At 37.2% G+C, this 14,033-nt stretch overlaps 1 protein-coding gene across 6 annotated transcripts in view; it reads left to right on the top strand.

The window, feature by feature from the left end:
- Window positions 1–14,033, top strand: part of DIAPH2 (diaphanous related formin 2) — a 968,993-nt gene that overhangs the window by 500,570 nt on the left and 454,390 nt on the right. For all 6 annotated transcript variants that reach the window (XM_070291115.1, XM_070291113.1, XM_070291114.1 and 3 more), the window contains one exon: window positions 846–1,085. In XM_070291115.1, coding sequence (XP_070147216.1) covers window positions 846–1,085 — 240 coding nt within the window. The remainder of the gene's footprint in view (window positions 1–845; window positions 1,086–14,033) is intronic.

Raw genomic sequence — 14,033 nt, 5'->3', positions numbered from 1 at the left:
CAATACTGTATTGGTTTTGCCATACATCAACATGAATCCGCCACAGGTGTACACGTGTTCCCCATCCTGAACCCCCCTCCCTCCTCCGTCCCCGTACCATCCCTCTGGGTCATCCCAGTGTAACATTCTGTCAAGCAGGTGAGATTCTTTTGAGCATATCTAAATATTTAATGTATTATATTAATATAGATCATAGGTTTAAAATTATTAGGTGCTCAATCAGAGCTAGTCTTCTGGTTTCAAACAGCATAGAAATAGGTAATAGTGAAGCCACATTTATTTAGGAAATGTGGTTCCACTTATATTATCTGTCATCATATGTGTTTTTTTATATGTGGCCCAGCTGTTCATTCAACTGAATGTTATATTTGTGCATTTTCATAGTTCACCTCAGGGACAGATTTTTGGCACTTTAAATTTTATTGATGACTAATGATTATGTAATTAACATATAGCAGCTGGCTAGCTTAAATAATATTTTCTTAATGCTATAAGGATGATTTCATTTATTCTTTGAAACCTAGCAGCTATTTTTGTAACTTTTAAAATGAATACTCTTTTGAAATGTCTAAAACTGAATAATATTTGTTAAAGTGTTCTGGAGAAGGAAATACAACTGTTAAAACCCAGAGAGAATTAATTTTATTCAAAATTTTTACAATATCATCTATAAAATGATCCCCATTAGAGAGAGAAATAATGGGCTTTATATATATATATATACGAATATATGTATATATGAATATATGTATATATGAATATATATGTGTGTATATGAATATATGTGAATATATATATGAATATATATATATATATAGTCTTATACAGCATTCCTTATCTTACAGATGAGCTCAGTGAAAATGTTGCGGCCTCGTCTCAATAGCATTCTTTTCAAGCTCACATTTGAAGAACATGTAAACAACATTAAGCCAAGCATCATAGCAGTAACTCTGGCCTGTGAAGAACTGAAGAAAAGTGAAAGCTTTAACAGACTTTTAGAGTTAGTTCTTTTGGTTGGAAACTACATGAACTCAGGCTCAAGAAATGCCCAGTCTTTGGGTTTTAAGATCAACTTTCTCTGTAAGGTAAGAGAACACCTTATAATGCCAATTTACAGCAATAATCTCATCTATGAGAGAGAAGTCACTTTAAACACCAATAGTATGTAAGCCAAAAAATTATGCTTTAAAAGGATGAATTTTATGGCATGTGAGAGCTGGATTCAATCTCTGAATTGGAAAGATCCCCTGGCTAAGGGAACGGCCACACACTCCAGTATTCTGGCCTGGAGAATTCCATGGACAGAGGAGCCTGGCAGGCTACCGTCCATCGGTTTACAGAGTCGGACATGACTGAGTGAAGTCATCTTTAAACAGATAGATTTTTAAAAACCTTACTGTAATAAAATCTCAAAGACTGCAAATTCTTCTATAGTATACTGTTCAGCTCTTGCTGATCAAATCTTTCTGGAGTTTTCTGATCCAAAAAAATGGCTTTTATAAACTACATGTAACATTGTATTTTAATCCCTTCAAAATTATTTTGTGTCTCTCCAGAAAGTATTTGAGGAGCTAAGTTCAGTGAGGTAATAGCCAAATATTTCTTTCTGAATATGCTTTGCTTATTTTCCTCTAAGAAAATAATACTCTTTTTTGTTGAAAGTGTTGTGTTAATAAACTTATACCAAGAATCTAGTGCATTAACTAAAAGGTTTTGAAACACCAAGTGATAATTCTCTTATTGTTTTGATTAAACCATTTCATGGTATTGTTCTCAAGGTTTTAATTCTCGTGAAAGGTAAACAAAGAAACGGACAAGGGATGATATAGGTCCATTTCTAGGTTAGTGCAAACCACCATATTCAAGGAAAAACCTGTCTGTTACACAAAGAAAACTGAACAGACTCTGAGGGGGAGGCCTAGAAAGCTAGAGAGAGAGAGAAATCTGAAAACAAGCAGTCAGTCTTTGACATCTCACCATTGTTTCACCTTTTTTTTTTTTCTTTTCCATCTGAAAACATTACAAAACTTTGGTTAGTTCTTGAAGTATATTATTACAAGAATCCCCAATCTAGGAATGGGTATAAATTTCTTTTATATTTATGCATTAAATAGATGTGCAATACATATAAATGTGCTAGCATTTTAATATGTATCAAAAATGATTTGCTCCTGGTCGTTCTCTCCCAGATAGACATAAAGAATAACATTTGTAGATAAGAAGATGCATAATGAAACTGTATTGTTTACTCCCGATTTATTTTTGAGAGGCATAGGGAAAGATGAGAAGATGGGGAAGATAGTCTGGAATGTCAGATTTTTGTTAAAAAACAAACAGTTTTAGTCCCTCTGCCAACAAGAATAAAGCAGTGCTTGTAATAAATTAGAATAACTCACACCCTGATTTGGAGGGTAAAACTAAATAAGACTTCATTTTATTGCACATTATATACTCTAAATTAGTACAAGCATCTCTTATCAAGATGTTAGTTGTTTAGAGTATATACTGTAGGCACAGTGAATGAATCTTAAAGTGTTCTTGGTGGGTGGTTACCAAAACATAAATTAAAATGTCATTGGAAATTTGTATTGTTAGTCTGTTTCACATTTAATTCATATAAAGAAGACATTTAAAACAAACTGTCCTAATTTGAATAAATATGTACCTCCTTAAGTATCTTAATTTCACACTATTCAAATTAATAACGTGAACTGATTTTATTGAGGCAATAATGAATAAGTCATTTATATGTAGGAACAAAAGATTCCATTAATCTCACAGAAGGATTGTACAGTTGCATCTTATATTTTGGATAGAGGCTTCTTCCTGTCATCTTCCTGTCAAATGAAAGTTCTTCCACACAGCGCTGGTCTGACATCTATCACTAGAAGTATGCTCAAAGGATTCAGCACAAAGATTTTTGCCAACTTCAAATAAAATAAAAAATATTCTTGTGGGAAATACTAGCATGTAGTAATAGATGTTCTAAAAGAAAAAGAAGTGAATGTTTAAAAATCTTTTTCCCTCTCCCACTTTTCAGTAGGATTTTTATGTTCAGGGGAATACTTGTCATTAAGAAAGAGAAATATCATATACATGTATGATATTCCCACAATATCTAGGATTAAAAAGATGTTCCTGAAATGCAAAGGATTCTAAACAGATATAAATGTCTAAAATGAGAGAAATTTACTGGAGTATGTAGAAATAGTTAGCTTATATTTATAATATGTTGGAAATTGAGTTAACTACTGATGTATGATTGGCTAGAATTGCTGTTAAATTTGTTATATTATAAAAGATTACTTGGTTGATTTTTCTTAACTTTTCTAAATAAAAATAGCAGAGGGGACTTTCTTTGCTGGGTACTGACTATACTTTTAAAATGATATCACTTGCCTACATAAATTATTCTAATGATTATTTCCTTTCTAGGTGAATTTAAAACTGTAATCTTCTACTTTTCATAAGAAGCTAAAGATTATGTTAAAATAGTCACATAGTTAAAAAGGAGCCATGTCATAAGCAGTTAAATTTATCAGATGTTTCTTGTAGTAAAATGATATTAAAAATTCAGATGGTCACAATAAGTACTACCCTCATCACAAAATGCTTTGCTAATTTGCAGCAGAGTGTTATCACTGTGAGTCACCAATGTAAGGTGTTGAACTGTAATACAAATCATTTCTAGGCAGATGAGTTTCCAGTGTTAGCTTGGTCTCTGCTTACCTGTTGATTATTAAAATTCTAACCAATAGTAATGTTGTGCTTCAGGGTCATTTGTTAGTTTTGTTTTCTCTGTATAATAGCATATAATCTACATAAGAACAAACCATTTAAAAATACTTAGCTCTTCCTAGACACTGTGCTTTCTGGGTATATCAGATAAGGAATGTGCTTTGCAAGGTAAAAGAGGAGAGTGAAAAAGTTGGCTTACAACTCAACATTCAGAAAACTAAGATCATGGCATCTGGTCCCATCACTTCATGGCAAATAGATGGGGAAATAATGGAAACAGTGAGAGACTTTATTTTTGGGGCTCTGAAATCACTGCAGATCATGACTGCACCCATGAAATTAAACAACACTTGCTCCTTGGAAGAAAAGCTATGACTAACCTCGACAGCATATTACAAAGCAGAGATATTACTTTGGCAACAAAAGTCCATCTAGTCAATGCTATGGTTTTTCCAGTATTCATGTATGAATGTGAGACTTGGACTATAAAGAAAGCTGAGCACTGAAGAATTGATGCTTTTGAACTGTGGTGTTGGAGAAGACTTGAGAGTCCCTTGGACTGCAAGGAGATCCAACCAGTCCATCCTAAAGGAAATCAGTCCTGAGTATTCATTAGAAGGACTGATGCTGAAGCTGTAACTCCAATACTTTGGCCACCTGATGCGAAGAACTGACTCATTGCAAAAGACCCTGATGCTGGGAAAGATGGAAGCCAGGAGGAGAAGGGGTCAATAGAGGATGAGATGGTTGGATGGCATCACCGACTCAATGAACATGAGTTTGAGTAAACTCTGGGAGTTGGTTCTGGACAGGGAAGCCTAGTGTGCTGCAGTCCATGGGGTCACAAAGAGCTGGACACGACTGAGCGACTGAAGTGACTGACTTATAAGCAACAGAAAGTGACTGTGCCTGATTTAAGCAAAAAATGGAATTTATAGAGAGGAGCTCAACCAGAAAGTGAGGAAAGCCTGAAGAACTTGTCCATTAAAATTATGGCACCAATTATGGCAGCTTTGAGAATGCTGAAAGCAAGAATGAATGGGAAATCTTTGCAGTAAGTTGCCTCTAGGGTGTATTAGTTGTAACCATTTTATTCCGTCTTTCCTTGTGTTTAATTCAAATTCTAATTAGAAAGACGGCCCAGTTGGCCTGGTGTAGAAACTTGTGGCCACAGCCTGGGAAGGAGCGGGTGGGACTCATTGGGATAGTAGCACTGGCACGTGTACAGTACCGTGTGTAAAACAGATGGCTCGTGGGCGACAGCCGTGTGGCACACAGAGCTCAGCTTGGTGCTTTTTGATGAACTAGAGGGATAGGGAGGGACTGGGGGCAGGAGGAGAAGGGGCCGACCCAGGATGAGATGGCTGGATGGCATCACGAACTCGATGGACGCGAGTCTGAGTGAACTCTGGAAGTTGGTGTTGGACAGGGAGGCCTGGTGTGCTGCGATTCATGGGGTCGCAGAGAATCGGACACGACGGACCGACTGAACTGAACTGAACTGAACTGAGAGGGATAGGATGTGAGGCACATGGGAGGGAGGCTCCAGAGGGAAGGGATATATGCATACCTGAGGTTTCCCAGGTGGTGCTAGCGGTAAAGAACCTGCCTACCACTGCAGAACACGCTAGAGACCGTAGTTCCATCCTTGGCTTGGGAAGGTCCCCTGGAGGAGGACCTGGCAACCCACTCCAGTGTTCTTGCCTGGAGAATTCCTTGGACGGAGGAGCCTGGCAGGCTACCATCCATAGAGTTGCAATGAGGCAGACACAACTGAAGCGACTTACCAAGCATGAATGGCTGATTCACACTGTTGTATTGTAGAAACTAACATAACATTGTAAAGCAATCATCCTCCAATTATGAATTTTTTTAAAAAATGGGAAAAAAATTAAGATCTCAGAAAAGAAAAAGAAGCCATTTCAAGGAAGTATGAAGAGAAATAAGAGTTTAGTTATATAGCAGTCATGAATAGGGAATTTCAGTGATAATTAAAGGAAAAACATGTTCAGTTTCTATATATCCCTTGTTAGTTTTATTTTTCTTGTATACTTGCATTTTCTAGTATGCATTTTGGAATGTATCACTGATTACATGTTTAAAATTGATAGCTATTATCTAAAAGTACAAAAGAAGGTCTGTGTAAATAAATAATAGTTACCAAAAATACAAAGGAAAAGGAATATCCCTTGTCCAAGTGAAGGCATGATTGGTCATGCCTTAAAGGAGTCTATTACCAAGGATCAGGATACTGAAAGTTAGAGACCAATGAAGCAATAAAAGCCAGGTCCAAACAAAGGCAAACAAAACAGATGGTTGGTATCCCAGGGGGATGCATACATTTCAGAAGACACACAGAAAGCTCGAGCTTGTCATTCAGTTGAGTAGCCTGGAAATATACATACAGAGTACTATGTATATACATACAGAGTACTATGTAATGTTGCAATATACTTCTGTCAATGAATATAAAAAGTAATAATAGCATTTGAGATTACTTTGAGCTTAGCAAGACTTCAGGGAAGGGAGGAATTTTTGGTGCTAGAGGTGAAGATGAGAGTGGTACTGATAAATTAGAACAGAAGAATCTTGAAGGATAGATCTAATTAAGTTATATGAATGGAAGAAGAAGCCATAACCTTAGAAGATGGGAGAACATTGGGCTTAGAACTTGTATATTAGCTTCTGTTTTGCCCATCACTAGCCATAGTTTCATGGCCAAGTCATTTACTCTCTCCAAACCTATTTCCTCATCTATAAATGAGGAAATACAATGATCCATGTTTATTTTCATAGGATTATTTTCAGAATCAAATAAAATTATCTTTGTCACTGTACTTTGAAAAAGTACTGTGTTAAAAAATGGTAGTACTTTTTAATGATGATATGTGATTAGGAATAACTCATGATATGTTTGAAGATGAATTAAAAACTGCAATGCTTGGAATACTGGGTGTATGTTGGAAACAAATAGCATTGATAGGCAAGTTGTGAGAAGATTTTGAGTAATTTATATACTAGCTTCAGTATCTTGCCTCCATAACTTTTTTTTTTTTTTTGGAAAATCACTCATACCCATTTTATAAATATGAAGGCCAAAACCTTTGTTTTTCTTCCTTAATATCTCCTTCACGTATATCACGTATACTATGACTTTCTAGTCATTCTAGCTGGATAGAGAGACATAAATTATGATATGTTGATGTATTTTTGTACAGATGTAAACAACCTGAAGAAAACATTTGGTTTTACTGTGAAGAAAATTTTAGATATCTAACTTTGATTTAGAGGGTTAATAGAATAATGTAATTGTGCTACTTTTTTTCTAAGATTCACAATTTATATAACGTTTTGTAACATAATGGTCTTATTTCCTAGAGGCTATCACATGGTATTAGTGAGAGAATATTACAGCTATCTCGCCCAGGATACAAAAGAAAGCATCTGTCTCCCCCATAGAAGTTGTAAGAGAGAGAGTGAATTAGGTTCAGTTTCAGTCTGAAATATAACATACTAGAAAATGTGATTTGTAAGGAAAATGACTGATGTCTGTGAAAACAAAATTAAGAAATTTGTAATTCAAAAGAAAATGTTTGGGAACACATGTAAGAATTAAAGATTTTAAAATTAAAAAAAATAAAATAAAATAAGAAAATCTATAAAATAAGAAAAAAGTTACATGTATGTACTCTAAAAATCATATAGTATCTAATAATTTTAAATGAAATGATGTGGATTATCTCAAAGTTAATTTTTTAATTTTTAAATAAATTTATTTATTTTAATTGGAGGTTAATTACTTTACAATATTGTATTGGTTTTGCCATACGTCAACATGAATCTGCCACAGGTATACACGTGTTCCCCATCCTGAACCCCCCTCCCTCCTCCCTCCCCGTACCATCCCTCAACCTTCACATCAGAAAGTATCTAATCAGTCTAGCCTCTTCATTCTTCAGATGAGAAAACTGACCCTTGGAGAAGTGAAATATTATACTTTGCTTAGTGTATTGGTTGGTTCATGCTGTCAGAGGAGAATACTGCAGGCTGGGTGGCTTAAACAACAGAAATTAATTTTCTCACAGATTTGGAGATTGGAAGTTCAAGATCAAGATGCTAGCCTGGTTGGTATATGGTTCTCTTTCTGAATTACAGACAGCTCCCTTCTTAGTTGGTAACAGTGAGTTTCATAAAGCTGGGTATCACGACCAACTGTCTTGGTGTGCCCAGGACTAAGAGCTTTCTTGAGATTCACGACTTTCACTACAAAAATTGGGCAATCTTAGGGAAACTGGGCCAGTTGGTCATGTTAGTTAAGAAAATAACAGGGACTCTGTACAAACCTAGAAGGGGGAGATGGGGAGGGACGTTCCCGAGGGAGGGGACCTGTGTATACGTATGGCTGATTCATATTGAGGTTTGACAGAAAACTATCTTCCCTGGTGACTCAGATGGTAAAGCTTCTGCCTACAATGCAGGAGATCCAGGTTCAATTCCTGGGTCGGGAAGATCTCCTGGAGAAGGAAATGGCAACCCACTCCAGTATTCTTGCCTGGAAAATCCCATGGATAGAGGAGCCTGGCAGAGTACAATCCATGGGGTCGCAAAGAGTCTGACATGATTGAGCAACTTCACTTTGACAGAAAACAACAAAATTCTGTAAAGCAATGATCCTTCAATTAAAAAATAAATTAAAAAAAAAAGAAATTAGTGGTAGCATCTTGGCCTCCTGATTGTACTTTATTAATTTTTCTCTCTTTCACCTTTTTGTTTTTTTTGTTTTAAACATATGACTAGAACAGCTTGCCTTTCACATTTTTATAATGTCGTTTGCTATTCTTCTTCATCTGGTTATCTAGTTTTTACCCTTTAGCTCTTCTTCTCTGGTTCCCATTACACATTGTGAGGATAATTATTATAGGACTATTTGCTTACTTTCCTGTACTTTTTTATTTGATCTCCCTGTCTCTGTAAAGACGCAGAACACATGCAGGGTGGTTACTATTTTATTCTAAATTTTATCCCAGGTGGCTATTGTATAAAAATTACTATTGAATGAAAGCTATGCAGTTTAATTAAATAAAAGGATTTGTCATGTGAGCTCAACATAAGTATTAGCATTTTTTAAGTGAAAGCATTTAGTTTTTTACAGATAGAAAGGGTGTGTTTTTACCATCAAAACTATTACATGTATAATTGTAACATTAAACTATGGTTTATTTGCAAAAATATAGAAGTATACTGTTTCATATCAATATAAAACAAAAATTCACCCTCAAACATGGGTTATAAAATAAATATTACACTATTAATTTAAAACCAAAGATACTGTTGAAAATAACCGTAAGATATACTGAAAGACGCCCTAGTGAAGATCAGTAAATCCTGGTCAGTAGTCTATACAGGCGGTTGCCTGTGTTTTTAAAATTTAGATATATCCCTTGTGATTCAGAGAGATTTATTATTATTAATCTCATTTTGTAAATTAGGAAACAGGTCAGTGATAAAGCATCTGCCTGCAATGCAGGAGACACAGGAGACTCGGGTTCGATACCAGGGTTCAGAAGATCCTCTAGAGGAGAAAATGCCAACCCTTTCCAGTATTCTTACAAGCAGAATCCCATGGATAGAGGAGCCTGGCGGGCTACAGTCCATGCATCGCAAAGAGTCGGACATGAATGAGCCTGGATGCACACGTGAAAGCCCAGTGAGGTTATGTAATTTTTTACAAGATAAAAAAGCTAGTAGATGTCCAAGATTGGGTTTAAATCTAGGTTTTCTGTGTTCAAAACCTTGCAACACACTGCCCTCTCACTGTGTTGTAACAGAATGTTTAGTTATACATGGCTCGTTTTAAGGAAGAATTACAGAACCAACTCTGCCGCTTCCAGAGAACTGAAAATGGGGATTTTCTTGCCTCTCCTGAAGATTTTAAAATGAGAAATCTTTCTTTTTATTACTCAAATTGAAATAGAAGTCATTGTAGGAATATTAATACAATTCCTGAACCATGAACTTCCTGATGTTCAAGCTGGTTTTAGAAAAGGCAGGGGAACCAGAGATCAAATTGCCAATATCCGCTGGATCATGGAAAAAGGAAGATAGTTCCAAAAAAACATCTATTTCTGCTTTATTGACTATGCCAAAGCCTTTGACTGTGTGGATCACAATAAACTGTAGAAAATTCTGAAAGAGATGGGAATACCAGACCACCTGACCTGTCTCTTGAGAAATCTGTATGCAGATCAGGAAGCAACAGTTACAGCTGGACAGGGAACAACAGACTGGTTCCAAATAGGAAAAGGAGTATGTCAAGGCTATATATTGTCACCCTGCTTATTTAACTTCTATGCAGAGTACATCATGAGAAACGCTCGGCTGGAAGAAGCACAAGCTGGAATCAAGATTGCCGGGAAAAATATCAATAACCTTAGATATGCAGATGACACCACCCTTATGGCAGAAAGTGAAGAGAAACTAAAAAGCCTCTTGATGAAAGTGAAAGAGGAGAGTGAAAAAGTTGGCTTAAAGCTCAACATTCAGAAAACGAAGATCATGGCATCCGGTCCCATCACTTCATGGGAAATAGATGGGGAAACAGTGGAAATAGTGTCAGACTTTCTTTTTTTGGGCTCCAAAATCACTGCAGATGGTGACTGCAGCCATGAAATTAAAAGACGCTTACTCCTTGGAAGAAAAGTTATGACCAACCTAGATAGGATATTCAAAAGCAGAGACATTACTTTGCCAACTAAGGTCCGTCTAGTCAAGGCTATGCTTTTTCCTGTGGTCATGTATGGATGCGAGAGTTGGACTGTGAAGAAAGCTGAGCACTGAAGAATTGATGCTTTTGAACTGTGGTGTTAGAGAAGACTCTTGAGAGTCCCTTGGAGTGCAAGGAGATCCAACCAGTCCATTCTGAAGGAGATCAGCCCTGGGTGTTCTTTGGAAGGAATGATGCTTAGGCTGAAGCTCCAGTACTTTGGCCACCTCATGCGAAGAGTTGACTCATTGGAAAAGACTCTGATGCTGGGAGGGATTGGGGGCAGGAGGAGAAGGGGACGACCGAGGATGAGATGGCTGGATGGCATCACTGACTCAATGGGCATGAGTCTGAGTGAACTCCGGCAGTTGTTGATAGACAGGGAGGCCTGGCGTGCTGCGATTCATGGGGTCGCAAAGAGTCAGACACGACTGATCGACTGAACTGAACTGAACTGAAGAGATTATAATGTATCCAGGAGGTAGTACTTAATTGTAATGAAATAGGACCTGGTAATCTGAATAATTATAGAGCCATCACTTGCTTTGTATATATCGGCTCTCATACCATATCAGTTTTGTGTAGGCAGTGTTGGCTGCTCTCCTCAATACATATTTTCTACAAATGAACATGTTTCCAGAGAGATGGCTTACCCAGGATCATTCAGTATTGGAGATGAGGTTAGAAGCCCTCTTTTCCTGGGACTCAGACTATTTCAGTGGCCCAAGGTATTTTTTTTTAAGAATTTGATGATGTCTTTTGGTTTACTCAGATATGTTTTTTCATATAAGACAGTTTTTGTATTATTTGGATTTGGGGGAGATGTGATTGATAATTTACTCAAAAGAAAATGATGTTGAGGAAGATAATTTGTCTTGGAACAATTCCATGTAAGGGAAGATTATATTCTCTATCAAGAAGGGTTGTATGGATTGTTAGGTGCTCTTACCAAGCTTTCCTTTTGTTCCCCTGTGGGTCCTTTTAACTTTCCTTCAGTGGGCTCTTTGCAACAAAGACTTTTCAGTTAATGATCTCTATGATTCATGGGTTATAATTAGTGATACAAGATCCAAAGCTACAGCAACACACAGAGGAGGTGATTCATGTTACTTGCATTTTAAAAATGTCACCACATAATACAGCAATATATTATATTATTTGTTCATAATTCATGACCACTAGACACTAACATCTCAAGTTAGGGGTTTGTCTGTGCCTCATTATGTTACACTGAAGCAAGGCCATTCACCATTTTTGACCTCTGAAATAACTAAGTACCATAGAATGAGGTAAGGATAGGATATCATTCTTAATTTTAAATGATTTCCTTTGTTCAGCTTATGTGATGGTTGACCTTTATTTAAATCCTTTGTTTTGTATTGTACTGTGGTTAATGGGCTCTCATCTCTGAGAACCACTCAATGTTGAACCACTCAATGAAAAAAATGAATGTTGAACCCTTGTTGACTGTGTCCATGGTGACACTTAAGATTCAATTTCTGTAACTGTGTCAACGGTTTTGCTTCCTGTAGCTCTTCACGACAATCTGAAGTGAAGTGAAGTCGCTCAGTCGTGTCCGACTCTGTGCGACCCCATGGACAGTAGCCTACCAGGCTCTGCCGTCCATGGGATTTTCCAGGCAAGAATACTGGAATGGATTGCCATTTCCTTCTCCATCACGACAATCTATACACCCAAATTTGTGAATTTTCAAAGAGCAAGTTTTGGTATTGTCAGTAAGTGCTGAAATGTTTAAGTTTATAGAACTCTATAAATTTATTTGTTTAAAGAAACAATTCTCCATAAACTTTTAATTTCCATATGTTATTCATTATATGTCCTCAAGCACATACTATTAGTCAGTGCGTATGGACTTGTACTGGAGAAGGAAACGGCAGCCCACTCCAGTATTCTTGTCTGGAGAATCCTGTGGACAGAGGAGCCTGGTGGGCTGCCATCTATGGAGTCATAAGTGGACTTGTACACATGTGCAAATGTAATAGTAAAAGATTGCTTCAGTCACCTTATTTCTCCAGTAATCAAGATGTGTGGATACCAGCTCAGAAATCCAATCCAGAGTTCTTGCCTCCAGTGCCTTTCATGGAAATCTGAGCAAAACACAGGCTACTTCTGAGCTTCAGTTTAAAAATACAGCACCCTAAGGGTTGGAAAAATATGAGCACATCTCCCGTGTTTTGTAATCCTGTGAACACACTACCATGTGCTTTGAAGATTGTCCTTCAGTTTGAAAATCTCCTGTCTTCCCACTTCTAAGATGGAGGGTGCATGCGTACTCAGTCGTGTCTGACTCTATGACCCTCCAGGATTCTCTGTGCATGATGATTCTCCAGGCAGGAATCCTGGAGTGGGTTGTCATGCCCTCCTCCAGGGGATCTTCCTCACCCAGGGATGGAACCCACATCTCCTGTGTCCCCTGCATATCAGGTGGATTCTTTACCTGCTGAGCCATTTGGGAAGCCCAAGATGCAGGGTACCTGCTGCTGCTGCTGCTGCGTCGCTTCAGTCGTGTCCGACTGTGCGACCCCATCGACGGCGGAGCACCAGGCTCCCCCGTCCCTGGGATTCTCCAGGCAAGAACACTGGAGTGGGTTGCCATTTCCTTCTCCAATGCATGAAACTGAAAAGTGAAAGTGAAGTCGCTCAGTTGTGTTTGACTCTTAGCGACCCCATTGACTGCAGCCCACCAGGCTCCTCCGTCCATGGGATTTTCCAGGCAAGAGTACTGGAGTGGGGTGCCATTGCCTTCTCCAAGATGCAGGGTACCTAGTCTCTTTATTTCTAAGATAGATATCTCAATTTTTCCAAATGGTTACAGCATTTTCCTGATTTATGTTAATGTGGAGTTGCTTTGCATCTTTCTTTTTTCTGTAGCCTACTTTACAGAATCGAGGTGAGGAAAAAGACTACCTGCTGTATCAGCAGGGGTAAAAGTATATGATCACATTAGGCACAGGCTTGAACCAGTTTTGTAGACGTACTTCTTCAAATTGGTATAGTTGGAATACCTTTTTGGAAACCTTGAGCTCTAATGAAAAGAAACAAACTCACACTTTTATTCTCCTACTTTCCTCTAAAAATATAGAGTTCCCATGAGTTTATTTAAAGGTTTTTCTCTGTTGAAATATTCATTAATTTAAATTCATTGCTGCAAATTAGGTAATACTTTAAATGTAACAGTTGTTTGTTTTCTCAGAATTTGATTGCATCTGTTTAGATATTATCACATTTACAACACTATAATTTAGGGTGTGTGAAAACTTCATTATATCCCCCAATTTTCAGTTTATTAAATTCTCTGGAGAATAGTAGTTTGAAAATGCAATTTGTCTAATGCAAATGATTATTATTCCTTGTCAATATTGACTGCTTTGGAAACATTTTCTTTTTTCTCAGTACCTTTTGCTATTTTGCTTGTATATCTGAAAATGTTCTGTTTTCAAAACACACACATGCACACCAAGACCTTTAAGTATAATTCTTAATATTGTGACGCCTATGCTTCTATCCCTGG

The sequence above is a fragment of the Ovis canadensis genome, chromosome X (genome assembly GCF_042477335.2).
Source record: "Ovis canadensis isolate MfBH-ARS-UI-01 breed Bighorn chromosome X, ARS-UI_OviCan_v2, whole genome shotgun sequence".
Lineage (NCBI taxonomy): Eukaryota > Metazoa > Chordata > Mammalia > Artiodactyla > Bovidae > Ovis > Ovis canadensis.
The sequence above is the reverse complement of the archived record's forward strand: the minus strand, read 5'-3'. Positions and strand labels throughout refer to the sequence as shown.